Genomic DNA, 13,965 nt, shown 5'->3' with positions numbered 1-13,965 from the left:
ATGGGACGGAGACAGCGCAGGAAGGGAAAAGCAAGAGCGTGGGGAGCACCAGGAATCTTGGAATAGTAGTTCTGGTGGCAGCCCCAGGACCAGAAGCAGAAGCCCAGAGCTCGGGAGCACCAGGAATGCTGGGAATCATAGTTCTGGTGGCAGACGGATCTCCTAGACACTAGAGCAAAGTGAGTCTGAAGCAAGTTACTGTTGTGGTGGGGGATGGAGGGAAAGCAAAGGTGAAAGACATAAGTAAAATAAGAGTATCTAGGAAAAATTAAAGGGAAGATATCCTAAAACTTCCAGGAAATCTCCACCAATGAAGCAAAGAAAAAAAAATGTCTCTATTATTCTGTGAGCAACAAACCAAACTGGGTTGGGGTCTCAGACAATTCGCTCATATGATTGCAAAGACAGACAGAAACTCCCGAATTGAAGAGGGCTCCCCTGAGGCCTCCCAGATTGTAGAGGGTGCAGGTCGGGCTGAGGGACCCACCCCCATACACAAATCTTCGTGCACTGGGCCCCCCCCCCATATATATAAAAGCCTAAGTGACCGTTAGGACTGATAGACTGAATGACTAGTCGTTATGACGTGCACTGACCACCAGGAGGCAGACGCTCAACACAGGAGCTGCCCCTGGTAGTTAGTGTGCTCCCACAGCCAGCCTTCCACAGCTGACCAACCTCCCGTGGTCCCTCCCCCCAGCCAGCTGGCTCCAATCGGCCCGATTGGGACTGGGTGAGATGGCCCCTATTGGCCCTGATAGCCAGCCAGGCCAAGGGACCCCACTTGTGCACGAATTCGTGCACTGGACCTCTAGTTGTAATGTATTAGCAAGCTAAATGAACATCCTGTGCCACCATCAAGCCCATAAAGGTCACAAGATGGCCCACACAGCTCCTCTGAGAAATCTCCATCCTTTCTGAGGAAGATTATGAATATTCATCCCTCTGATTGAGTACCCCACCCCCTGATTAAATGAACCTCAATAAAGAAAGCAAATTCCACTAAAGTAGGGCTGCTCTGTGCAGTAGCCCATCCTCTGTCTCACTGTTTCACCCTAATAAACTCACTTCATTTTATACGCTATGCTGGTTTGTGTTTGAATTCTTCCTGCCCAAAGCCAAGAGCTCACTGTGGGTTGTAGCCTCTCAGTCCCTGATCCCCCAGGATGCCTGCATCAAAAGCTCTAAACTAGAGGAACTGCAGGAGACGTGGCAACCTCTCCAATGCTATGGGACTAAGGCCTGGCAGTTCAGTCTCAGATTTGGAACCACTTCTGCAAGTTCTACTCCTAAGGCCTATCAGAATTTCATGATAAAATATTGGGTATGTCACTTCTGCTATTTCTTAGTTCCTTAGCAATAAGATTAAGACACTTAATTGTGTAGCTTTGACCTCCCAATAACTCTTATAAAATGCTTGCCATGCTCTCAACTGATCACCAGAGATAACTAGAGGGGTCACCAACATTCATTTCATTCACTCAGCTTCAGAGGCCCAGGTAGAACTCCAGCCCTGGGTTAATGCCATTTTTCTTGGTTTAAGTTTCACTAAAATACTATATTCATCTTTATTGAAAGCCTATTGGTAAATAGCAGGCACCAACCTAGAGACAGTGAAGACAAACCAAATAGGGACCCTGATTTCATGGTGCGAAGAGCCAGACTTTCATCTAACCAATCTCACTCATTCTTAAAGGTTTCCACTGCAACCAATTCCAAACTACTGCATCCTATGGCCTCTCCCTCCTGTGATCCTGAAATAATCAACTGCCTTTATTCTGAGCAGTTCATGTATTCTAAGTTCTCAAGCAAAACCACCTAAAGACCCCAGACCTCTTAGTAACAAAATACCCACAATCAGATACTGAAGTGTGAACCATCCTTCTTCTCTTTCTGTCAGGAATTATATCTTGGGTATAATTTATAGTGTCCACAAATGCCTTTGGGACAAGAGACTGGAGGTTAGGTCTGTGAATCACCTAAAATTATATACAGAATTATATGCATAAGCTGTTTCTAAGGGATGACTGCAAAGCTTTCTTTAGATTCTCAAAGGAATACTGGATCTTCTGTTTTAATATGTCACTTTTTAAATCATTATAATGAGCCTGGCATCCTTTTTTTTTTTTTTTTTTTTTTTTTTTTTTAGTTCTGATTTCTAATAACAAAGAATGTGATTTCCAGGAATGTTCTTTTGTTGTTGTTGTTGTTTTTAAGTGCCATTAAAAAAATTAGATGTGAAGTTCAATGGAGGTTATGGTAAAGCTTTTTACCTATTTTAGTATGTAAATTACCCAAGGGCTTAAGCCAGCTTGCTCTCATTTTATACTATATTATGGAGGAGAAACTTGGACACCTAAATAGAATGAGTGGTAATTAATTCTCATAAGTTGCAGTGAGAATCATAGCCATTAGTGCCAAAACTGAAGCTGAAAATTATTGAAATATGTGTCTAATAGAACTGCCTTGTCATTCTCCATTTCTGTCATTTGATACTTACATTATATTAAGACCATCAGAAAGAGATCTCAAATTTCAAGAAAGAGAATAAAAAAAGATCTAATTCTCAATCTTTAGTTAAATATTCTTAAATACCTTTTATACTCTAATTGGCTTTTGGCACACCCAAAGCAGGGGCAGCAATAATATATATCCTGGGGGGTGGCAAGGGAAAGGAGCTTTTAATAAATACTTAAAGCAATGAGTAAATACTTCTCCCCTTAGATCACAATTGTAAAAGCCTAGGTAGAGAAGAAAGAGGAAAAGAAAACCTTCAGTTTTCAGATTGCCTTTTGGGCATTTTCTATTCTGTGTGTAACCAGAGAGTATAAAGAGAAATAATATATTTGGAAAGTTAAATAAGATCTTTGCAATCCAAACCCATTACAGGAGAAAGGACACATGTAGCATTAAAGAGAGAGAGAAAATGACTCTAAAATCAAACTCCAGAAGAGCAAACACTGCAGAAACAGTGCATAATGATAATAGTTTAAGGGTTACATAAATTTAAAAATTAGATGTTTCATGATAGCCTTATGACACTCCTTCAACATCAACACATGGCATTATTGCTGTTCTCACTGCACACGTGAAATAAAGTGGGAAGAATTATGCCCAGGATGGAGAACAGACTCATAACAGAAGGAAAGATAGAGCCAAGGGACACATACACATTTACTTCACAGAGATGCTGGTGCAAATTCCCTCAGAAGCATAAAACGTCATAATAACAGATGCCTCTCAAGGTTCGCAGCATTAAGGAAAACCAGTGCAATCTTTCACATTATAATCTTTAAAACTTTAAGCCAAGAAAGAAACTAGCTCCTCGGGTTTTGTAGTCCAAAGTCCTATAAAGCATCATTACAACTGAAAACCCAAACACTAAAACAGAGTTTTTCTTCCAATTAAGATATAGTAACATATAAACAAACCCAAGTAAGACAACGCAGCAAACTACACAGTGTTTAGTATAATTAAAAATGGGAAAACTAACATTCTTCAACTGGTACACTTGATGATTTCTGGATGTGTTTACATTTGAAATCCCCATTCCTATATGATCACTATGTATTCCATGTCTTTTATTTTCAGTGTTTCTTAAATGAAGTTTGGTGCAATTCAGGAACAGGACAGCAAGTTAATCCAGGGCTGCACCCATCACATAATTATTTCTAAAAAGATCCGCTAAGTGATATAAATTCAGTGAAACAGAAGTGTTTAAGTAGAATAACTCACTGAATTTATTCACCAGTGCCATTAAAGAAAGGAGGTCCATGGTTAAGCAAAAAAAACACTTCTCTTTTGCTTTCTCTTTCTTTTTTACGGCCATTTATTTTTATGGCTACATCAATTGTGCACATCAGGACTTATAAAGCACTATGAATAGGGTCTCAATCATAGGCTACGGGGAGCAGAGGTTTAACAGCAATATTGGAGAAGGGAAACCAAGAGGTGAAGTTGAGCATTACAGAAGCTGAGCAGCCTTATATAATATATTACCAGCAAGAGCCAAGCATAACAGAAAGAATGGGAGGAAGATGACAGGGAGGAGAGATTACATAAAATTCGAATATGCCCCCAGGGTTCTGGAACTAAATGGTGAAGGGTATATCTAGATAAGCTAGAGAGAGCTCTTTGTAAATTTGGAGGATAAAATGACATGAATAAAGAGATAAGTGCCTGAGTACCCTAGATGGTGACAAATGCATTTGCAGGCATACCCACAGGGACGTGGAAAACACACTGATTACCTGTGGTTCCCTAGAGGCCTGAAAGACTCAATATGGGGCACATGGGGAAGTATGCTGGGTACCTTAGTCACATCTATGATCAGTGCCATTAACACCAATCCTGTTACCATCGCTACGGAGTTCTCTCTCTCATCCATGCCTTAGCTGTTTCCAAGTTCTCAATTTACCTCTCTTGCCATTTAACTACTTCAGGTCTCTGGAGAAGCAATTATTAAATCCCTATCCCAAAATGCTAAATGTTCCCTCAGGAGCTGAGAAAAGTTATCATAGATTCCCTTTATGAAGAAAGCAATGTGTTCCCCAGCCACACATTGGGCTAATTCTTTCTAGAATTAGGCTCAGAAGAGAGAGACCCAATGTATATCTTAATAATTATCCACAAGTGCATTCATCAATGAATAAAGATACACTGAGCACCAACTACATTAGGCTTGTGACACTGGAGATATAGAGTTGAAAGCAAGTTTCTCCTCTCAAGGAGCTCACAATCTAGAGGGGAGATTGGCACAACAATGGCATACAGCAATACTGTCATTGTGTGTCAATCACCACTAGGTAGGGACACAGAACTTTCGAAAGCTCTAGTAAGTCCACGTGGAGGATCATGGAGAACAGACAGGAGGAACGTGTTACCTGGATGTCTCCTAAAGGATGAGTAGAAACTTGCCAGGATGATAAATACATGGAGGACATTCCAGAAAGGGACCCCACAATTTCAGTTATTGTGATAAAATAAAGAGCATGTGAAAGAAAATGACCATTCCATCATTTCATCAGAGTTGTTCATCTTATTTGGCCGGGGATCCATATGATTTTAAAGTGTTATCCAGAACATTTATGGACACCATACTCACCCCAAGTGTCCCTCTAGCCAGGCTGACTTATCAATGGCAATGGCTCCATCATGTCCTTCAGCAAATAATGTGGCATCACTGCCTGCCTCTTCCTGTCATATAAACACTGTGTCTTTCCTTTACTCTTCATCCCTTGGCCCAGTGCAACAGCTCTGATGTCAATTGTGTTCCTTTCTACTTCTCATGGCTAAACAGAAAGAAAAGTAGAAAAAGATGGCTCCACTTTGGGGTCCTTAATAACTACTTGGTTTGTGAAACACCAGATCGAGGCTCTCTGATTAACACATTCTTATCCACTTGGGTCAGCTACCTCCTGATTAATTTTGAAAAAAACCTTCCTGGTTCCTGTTCCCTTAATCTTTTATCTCGCTCTGCACATGACAGGTGATATTCAGGTATGAGGGCTCAGATTCTTGTAAACCTGGTCCTCAAATTTTGTGGGGGATGTAAAAGACCTTCAAAATTTTTTCATGATCACAACCACTAAGGGTACTTGAACAATAGTAGAGACTATCGATGTAACATAAAGGTTACAAATAATGTCCAATTGCTAGCAGAATAGCTATAACTCTACCAACTCAAAAGAGAAGCATATTAAAAAGGATGTAAATTAGGGTAAGTTTTATTTTTTTATTTTTATTTTTTTTAAATTAAGGTAAGTTTTAAATAGATCAGCTAGACCAGTGGTTCTCAACCTTCCTAACGCCGTGACCCTTTAATACAGTTCCTCATGTTGTGGTAACCCCCAACCATAAAATTATTTTCGTTGCTACTTCATAACTGTAATTTTGCTACTGCTATGAATCATAACGTAAATATCTGATATGCAGGATGCATTTTCATTGTTACAAATTGAACATAACTAAAGCATAGTGATTAATCACAAAAACAATATGTAATTATATACGTGTTTTCCAATGGTCTTAGGCGACACCTGTGAAAGGGTCATTCGACCCCAAAGGGGTCATGACCCACAGGTTGAGAACTGCTGAGTTAGACTCTACCATAATAAATTTATAATTAATTTACTCAAAACCACTAGTTTTTAAATGTTAATAATATTATCTATTATTAGAATCATCTCTCCAATTGTCATTCCATGCCATTCTTTTTGACACCATAGCTTGTTGCAGTAGCTGTACTAGGAGACACAATATTGGTTTACCCGACCCTGTTTGCTGCCTTCTGGTGCTGTTCTAATCCAAATGCTTTATCTGCATGGCATATGGAACAGTGAGCAGTAGTTGCTTTATGCCATGGTCATATAGATGGTGGAGTGGCCTTTTTACTGAGAGAGTAATACACTGAAAGAGACAGTAGAGCTAAAGCTTAAAGCTCTTAACCATTTCCTACTTTTATTGGAAAGATGAGTGAGAAGAAGGTAATCAGAGAAAAGGTGGAAAAGAGGTTACAAATATTGAACACCTTATCCTCAAATCCACACTATGAAATAGGTGCTATTATTATCCTATTTTACAGGCTTGTGAAAGGTTAGTAACTTAACTAAGAGCACAGAGTTAGTAAATGAGAACACCTTGAACTCTGAACTTTCTGGCTCCAAATACCATTCCCGTAAATGCAGGCCTCCCGGAGAACATTTTTCCTCAGTAAAAATCCACCATTAGGTTCCAGTATTCCAAGTTATTTTATTTCTAAATGTCTCCATATATCTGGCAAGAACAAAAGGGTGGGAATCAGCTCATTCCCCATTTTTCATTCATCTATTAATTAAATTTATCGGGGTGACATTGGTTAATAGGATTATATAGGTTTCAAGTATACAAAATTTGTATATTGCACTGTGTGCCCACTACTCAAATCAAACCATCATTCACTTGTTGACTGCTCTTACAAATTCACCCAAATCAATAGGCTTATATCCTCCCACGATAGGTTCCCACAGTCCAGCAAGCCCCAAATAGGCTGAGGTTCCTTTCTTTATTATTAATAAATAAGTAATTAGGAAATCAGACAAGGTTTATGCTTTTATCAAACCTACTAGATTAAATTTTTTCATAAAAATAATCATTGAACATGAATAATTTTAGTTTAAATTTTAAAGTCTATTGTTCTTTATTATACAGTTGTTATACTACTATTACAATAAGGCAAGAATAGCCTTAGTAGCTTTAATACATAAAATAACCAAACAAACATTTAGTTTTATAATATTGCTAAACAAATAAAATTTTAATCAAAATGTTTTCAATAACTATAGCGTGTGATTTTTCTAAAATGAAATGCCAATCTCTTTCTGAGTTGATAAACAGGTATTTTTATCATAATTGTGTGGCAGTAGAGATAAAATATATGAACCCTGGAGCTAGAATGTAAGAATTTTAAATTCAATTTTTCCAATTCTTTAGCAGAAAGAAAAATTACTTGACTTCTCTGAATTTTAGTTAAATAAGCTAATATTTAGAACAGTGTCTGGTATTCACCCAATAAGTTTTAGCTGTTATTACCCCATTTGGAGTATTTGCTACAAGCAATCCCTCTAATTTATTTGAGAATTCTTGTAAAGTGAGAAAACCTAATCCAAAAATTCCCCCAAATGTAATAAAATTTTAATTCTAAATTTAACAATTAATGAAGATGATATAATGGTACACTTTGGAGATATTTAATTAAACATTTATTGTTTCAATCTTTTCATATTCTGAGCCCATTATTTTTTCTTTCTGCTCTCAAATATTTTTTATTGGCCCTTGACAACCTCATAGGCCCTAAGCACTGAGTCTGCAGTGCTTGATGGATAGAATGGCCTTGTCTAAGGTGAATGGGGCAGCTCTGAATACTACCTTTTTGGCCCCACATACTATTCCTCTGCTAGTCTGCTTCCTGGAGAATATTTTTTTTTTCCTCAGCAACAGTTTGAAAAGGTTTCCAGAAGTTTTCATAAGGTTTCTAAACAGAGATTCAAAGATAGGACAGTCAAGGAAAATCCCAGATATCATTGATGAGCCAAAATTCTTAAATTACTTTGGCTTAAATTCAGAGTTTGTACCAAAATCTAAGCCAAAGCTAGCACTGCAATTAGGCATAAGTAGGAGGAAGAGTGATTTAGTGGAGGGTTGGGACTGGCACTGATCCTACGGGGAATCTCCTTTTTCATAAAGTGGAACTGCACCTTGAGAGACAGCTTTATCGTGTGATTTAAATTCCGAAATATCCAGTCTTAGGTGACCAAAGAAAAAATTAAAGTTTACCTCAATTTATAAAATAAACAAAACATTTAATATTTCAAAGGAATGAATTTCAAATACTATTATTTTTAAAAGCTGTAAGAAGAAACATGAAAAATGTCTGCTGTTTTTTTGAAGCTCAAGGCCGTAGTTCTCAAGGTGTGGTGTACAAGGCATGATGAGAGCAAAAATATTTCAAAATAATATTAGACTGTTTCACCATGTTGACATTTGCATTTTGCAAATTGCATTGCAAAACAATGGTGGGTAAAACTTAGCAGAAACCAAGGCAGTGGCAGTAAACTGTATCAATCGAAAGAACAGAAAAAGAATACAAGGAAATGCCAGTTTAGCTCTATATACCCTTAATGAAGCAGTAAAAAAAGTTAATTTTCTTTTTTTAACATATTTTATTGATTTTTTTACAGAGAGGACGGGAGAGGGATAGAGAGTTAGAAACATCGATGAGAGAGAAACATTAATCAGCTGCCTCTTGCACAGCCCCCACTGGAGATGTGCCTGCAACCAAGTTATATGCCCTTGACCGGAATCGAACCTGAGACTCTTCAGTCTGCAGGCTGACACTCTATCCACTGAGCCAAACCAGTTAGGGAAAATTTAATTTTCTTAAATCTCAACCCTACAATATGTCTTCTTAACATTATGTGTGATGTAATAGGAAGTACACACAAAGCACTTCTGTGGCTTACCAGAGTATGGTGGATATCTCCAGGAAAGTATTTATCTGAGTTACATACTAAACTAGCTGCTTTTTTTCATGAAACATCATTTATATATTTATAGATAGATGATAGATAGATAGATAGATAGATAGATAGATAGATAGATAGAGTCTTCAGAGAGGAAGGGAGAGAGAGACATCAATAATGATGGAGAATCACTGATCAGCTGCCTCCTGCACACCCCCACTGGGGATGGAGCCTGCAACCTGGGCATGTGTCCTGACCAGGAATTGAACCATAACCTCCTGGTCCATAGGTCAACACTCAACCACTTAGCCATACCAGCCAGGCATGAAACATCATTTAAAATTTTTTAAATTGATTTTGAGAGAGAGAGAGAGAGAGAGAGAGAGAGAGAGAGAGAGAGAGAGAGAAACATCAATTTGCAATTTGTTCTTCCACTTATTAATGCCTGCATTGGTTGATTCTTGTATGTGTCATGACCGGGGATCAAACCCACAACCTTAACATATCAGGACAATGCTCTAACTAACTGAGCTACCTGGCCAGGGCCATGGAATATCATGTTTACCTAAAAGAAAAACTGGCAGCAAGCGATAATAATTCATATTTGGGTATTTGGCAAGCATTTTGGGGGAAAAATGGATAGAAGGACCTTATCTATCACTTTAAGGAAAACAACCTACAAGCTTAATTAATTTCAAGCTTTTCAAGCTAAAATTAGGATTTTGAAAAATTTTATCTGCTACCATGAGGTTGGCCTCTTCCCAGTACTCAAAGACTATTTTCTTAATATATTTCAACCAAAACAACATTTCACAATAGCTGTAATGCAGAAGCAAAATCTAAGTGTCTTCTACTAATCCAGGTATTTAAAACATTTGCAAATATATAAACAATGTCACTCTTATTTCTTCTTTTGGAAAATATAATTATTTTATGTTAACATTTAATATTGTTATTATTTTTTATTTTATTAAATTAATATCCTAGCCCTAGCCAGTTTGGCTCAGTGGATAAAGTGTCGGCCTGTGGACTCAAGAGTTCCAGGGTCGATTCCGGTCAAGGGCATGTACCTTGGTTGCAGGCACATCCCCAGTAGGAGGTGTGCAGGAGGCAGCTGATTGATGGTTCTCTCTCATCGATGTTTCTCTCTATCCCTCTCCCTTCCTCTCTGTAAAAAATCAATAAAATATTTAAAAAAATAATATCCTAAGACTTTCTTAGTTTTAATTTCTAATATGGACTATTAATTGATATAACCAATATAAACAAAAGGTCTGTGGTCTTCAATTTTTATGAGGGAAAAACAGTTCTGTGACCAAAATTTTTGAGAATTATTGGCCTAAGGTTAAATGGAATCTAAGCCAGCAGCCATTGTGACATCAGCATCAGGTCAATAATCACCATATGAAAGAATCCATCAGTTGACCATTATTCACAAGCACTGCCCTGAAAGAAGCTAACCAACTAAGAGTACCTACTATTGCCCTTTGTGTTCTCCATAGGGCATTCCACAATGTTACCAGGAAAGACATTCAACAAATAGTAAGAGAAGACCATTTAATTCTAACATTGCTTCTTTCTTCAATTCTCATCAGGTCTCCCAACATCTTGGCTCATGAAACATGTACAAACATCAAACCAAAAGAGTAAAAGCTGCTGCTGGGAAGATGTGGCCTTCAAATCTCTCCAAGATCAGACAATCTCTTAAAAATGTTTACCATAAATTTAATAACCAGCACCCAAATTCAACTAGAAATCCAACTATAACTTCCTATGGTTGTGATCAAGATGACAGTACTGATGAAGAAATGAGTGTTATAGGAATGCTCCAAGATATTAAAACTGCCCAAATTGACCTCCTCAAGAAAATGACTGACATTGTCAGTGCAGTATCAAAATTCCAGGGAAAGATTGACTTTTATCAGAAGCAGATGGAGGTACTAGAAACCAGAACGAATGTTAATGAAGACAAGCAATATACAATAACTAAAGATATCTTCTCAATGAAAGAAAACATTGATGCTTTAAAGAAGAAGGTAACAGAACTGGAAAACCAGAATTCTTCTTCCAGCATACATTGTTCAGAAGTTCTGGAAGGAGAAAAAGGTAAAGAGGTCATGGAATTACTTCACAAACTCATACAAGCACAAACTTTGAAGAACACATTGGCTTCTACAGACTCTGAAATCTCTTCAGCAAAACCAGAGAAATTGCCTAGTTATTCTGATCCCACTGAGGAAAAAACAATCTCTCCCAAAATTAAAATTCTGAAGCAAAGTAACCATCAAAATGCATTAAGAAGCTTTAAAAAGGCAAACTCAAACATTTATATTTACCCAGATATTAGTACATGGATCAAGCTAACTTTTGTCCATGGAGGAAAGTGGAGATTTTTTCTCAGTGCTACCAAGTTAGAAGAGTTCATCCAGTGGCTTCTTTCTAGGCCAACCATCCCTCCTGAAGAACCACAGCACATAACCCAGAGATACTGTCCACTCACTGAGCCTATTGTGAGCTTGACCACAATCTGTCTCTCTGTTTTCAACTACATTTACTGTCTTTTGGGTTTTTTAAAGGAGGAAATAACTCGACTATAGAGTTATATTCTGCTTTGCTTGGCACAAAATAAATGTAACCTCATGGCTCTAAGCACTCACACATCTTTGTGGTTGCTGTGAACTCCTTGCCCACATTTCTATATGTCTACAGTAAGTTAAAGCAGATCATCCCATTGGACAACTGTGGTGCCTTTTCTGTCAATGTTCTTGTTTTCTCATAGGCAAAATTCATGAGGCTCATCCAGTGCCCATTTCTTAGATAATGAAGCAAAAATAAAGAGGTCACCACCTAACTTAGTTAATGAACTCTACCAATATAGTCTGATGCTGTTAAATTACAAATATTCATGGTAAATATACTACTTTAAGTTACTCCCAGTTAATAATTTGAAGTGGGGCTTTCTTTGGCAATAAGCGAAGAACAACCTAGTTTCAAGTGAGAAAAAAAGGTACTAAGGCAGATATAAAGGAAATTAACGGAGAAATAGTATGAAAAGACACAATATTGTCTAGTACCAGTCTGGTGGCAATTATATACTACAACATTTTTTATTTACAAATGCATTTTACTTAATCCTTCTTTACAAATTTACAGATTAAATGTGTACACAAATAACTTTTAAATATGTCAATATGTGATAAGTGCAGCATGGACCGTTCTATCATATACCTACTTAAGGCAAGACTATATATTCAATGGGTTTGTTTTAAACCCATTTAAAACATGCTAACAGCCAAAACCGGTTTGGCTCAGTGGATGGAGCGTCGGCCTGCGGACTGAGGGGTCCCAGGTTCGATTCCGGTCAAGGGCATGTACTTGGGTTGCGGGCACATCCCCAGTGGGAGATGTGCAGGGGGCAGCTGATCGATGTTTCTCTCTCATCGATGTTTCTAACTCTCTGTCTCTCTCCCTTCCTCTCTGTAAAAAATCAATAAAATATATTTTTAAAAAAATAAAACATGCTAACAAAGTCAAGTATCATCTTGGAAAAGGCACCAGCAATCTCTATGTATTTAGTCACTTTCAGAAAAACCATAAAGAACAGCCAGATTTCTAGTTCAGCACCTTGGGTGTGGCCCTTAATTAGAGAGTAACTAGGGAAGGTAAGCCAAGATACAGGCAAACAATATCACAAGTGGATTCCGGGAGAGTGAAAAGTGACTCAACTGGTATTTTCTGGGTCATCTGAGCCTCTGTATATTTACAAATGCTTTCACCTTACATGCCTACTTAGCACTTACTTACTGTTTCAACAGAGGCAAAGAATTTAGGGAAAGAGCATAGGGCTGGGAATCAGAAGACCTTAGTTCTGAACAGTCTTAAATCCTAGACTTATAAGCTTTATTAATTCATCTCAACTTGGTTTGTTTTGTCATCTGCAAAAAATGGAATCATTCTATTAACTTAGTAAATACTTCATCAGCATTCAGTAATAGCAAAGGGTCATGGAGGATAAAAAAAAAAAGTAGCAGATGTTGACTGTATTGTAGACACAACACTGAATAGGATAAATAAAATATGTGCACCCATAACTCTAATGCATGATAGATGGGGATGGGCAGCAAAGAGCAATATAAGAAGTGCTGTTACTATCAGGAAGAAAAAGGGTGATGACTCTTGTAGTAAGGAAGGAGGCAAGGAGAGGAGGGGATGGTGAGGGCAGTGTACCAAGAACAAGAGCACAGGAGTGGGACCTGGAGGGAATGTGGGAAATCAAAGCCACCAAGTATTTTACAAGCATAACGTACTGACAGGCTATTATTTCAACCCTTTTATGGGTCTCATATTTCTCTTCAGTGATCTCCATCATGTTCATTTTAAGCTGGCTTTTATCTGAATAAGAATGTGAGAGGAGAAGAAGGTGAGAAGAACACCACACTATTTTCTCAGTCACAAAATTTTCCTGAAGATAACTGTCCTTTTAGTTTACCCAAGATTCCTGTGAAGAAAGAGGATTTTGCTTTTGAGTCAATTATTTATTATCACCATCTAGATGAGATCTCAATGACTCATTAAAATTAGAACTCAAGCCCAGCTGGTGTGGCTCAGTGGTTGAGCGTTGACCCAGGAACCAAGAGGTCACTGGTTCAATTCCCGGTCAGGCACATGTCTGGGTTACAGGTTCAATCCACAGTAGGGGGCATGCAGGAGGCAACCAATCGATGATGTTTCTCTCTCATCAATATTTCTATCTCTCTACCCATCTCTTTTACTATCTCTCTAAATATCAATAAAGGAAAAAATAAGTAAAAATTAAATTAGAACTCAACTTGTAACTACATGTGAGAAAATAATTTTTCACCCATCCTTGCTTTCAAATTGTCCTGCCTCATACCCCTGGCTCAGGGGTAGTCTAATCACCACTACCAGTTCTCTGTACTCAGCTTACAAAAATATGTGTTTGCCT

General features: G+C 37.9%; 1 protein-coding gene across 1 annotated transcript; it reads left to right on the top strand.

Moving 5' to 3' along the window:
• Window positions 1–10,621: 10,621 nt before the first annotated feature.
• Window positions 10,622–11,596, top strand: CCDC54 (coiled-coil domain containing 54). The gene has a single exon (XM_005877421.1). The coding sequence runs from the start codon at window positions 10,622–10,624 to the stop codon at window positions 11,594–11,596; it is 975 nt and encodes a 324-aa protein (XP_005877483.1).
• The last annotated feature ends 2,369 nt before the right edge of the window (window positions 11,597–13,965 follow it).

Source organism: Myotis brandtii, unplaced genomic scaffold (assembly GCF_000412655.1).
Source record: "Myotis brandtii unplaced genomic scaffold, ASM41265v1 scaffold519, whole genome shotgun sequence".
In the NCBI taxonomy this organism is placed as follows: domain Eukaryota; kingdom Metazoa; phylum Chordata; class Mammalia; order Chiroptera; family Vespertilionidae; genus Myotis; species Myotis brandtii.
Note: the sequence above shows the minus strand (reverse complement) of the source record. Positions and strands in the feature narration are given on the sequence as shown.

Bases quoted from the DNA above. Each gene is read 5' to 3' on its own strand.
- CCDC54 (XM_005877421.1), top strand. From the start codon at position 10,622: ATGTACAAACATCAAACCAAAAGAGTAAAAGCTGCTGCTGGGAAGATG.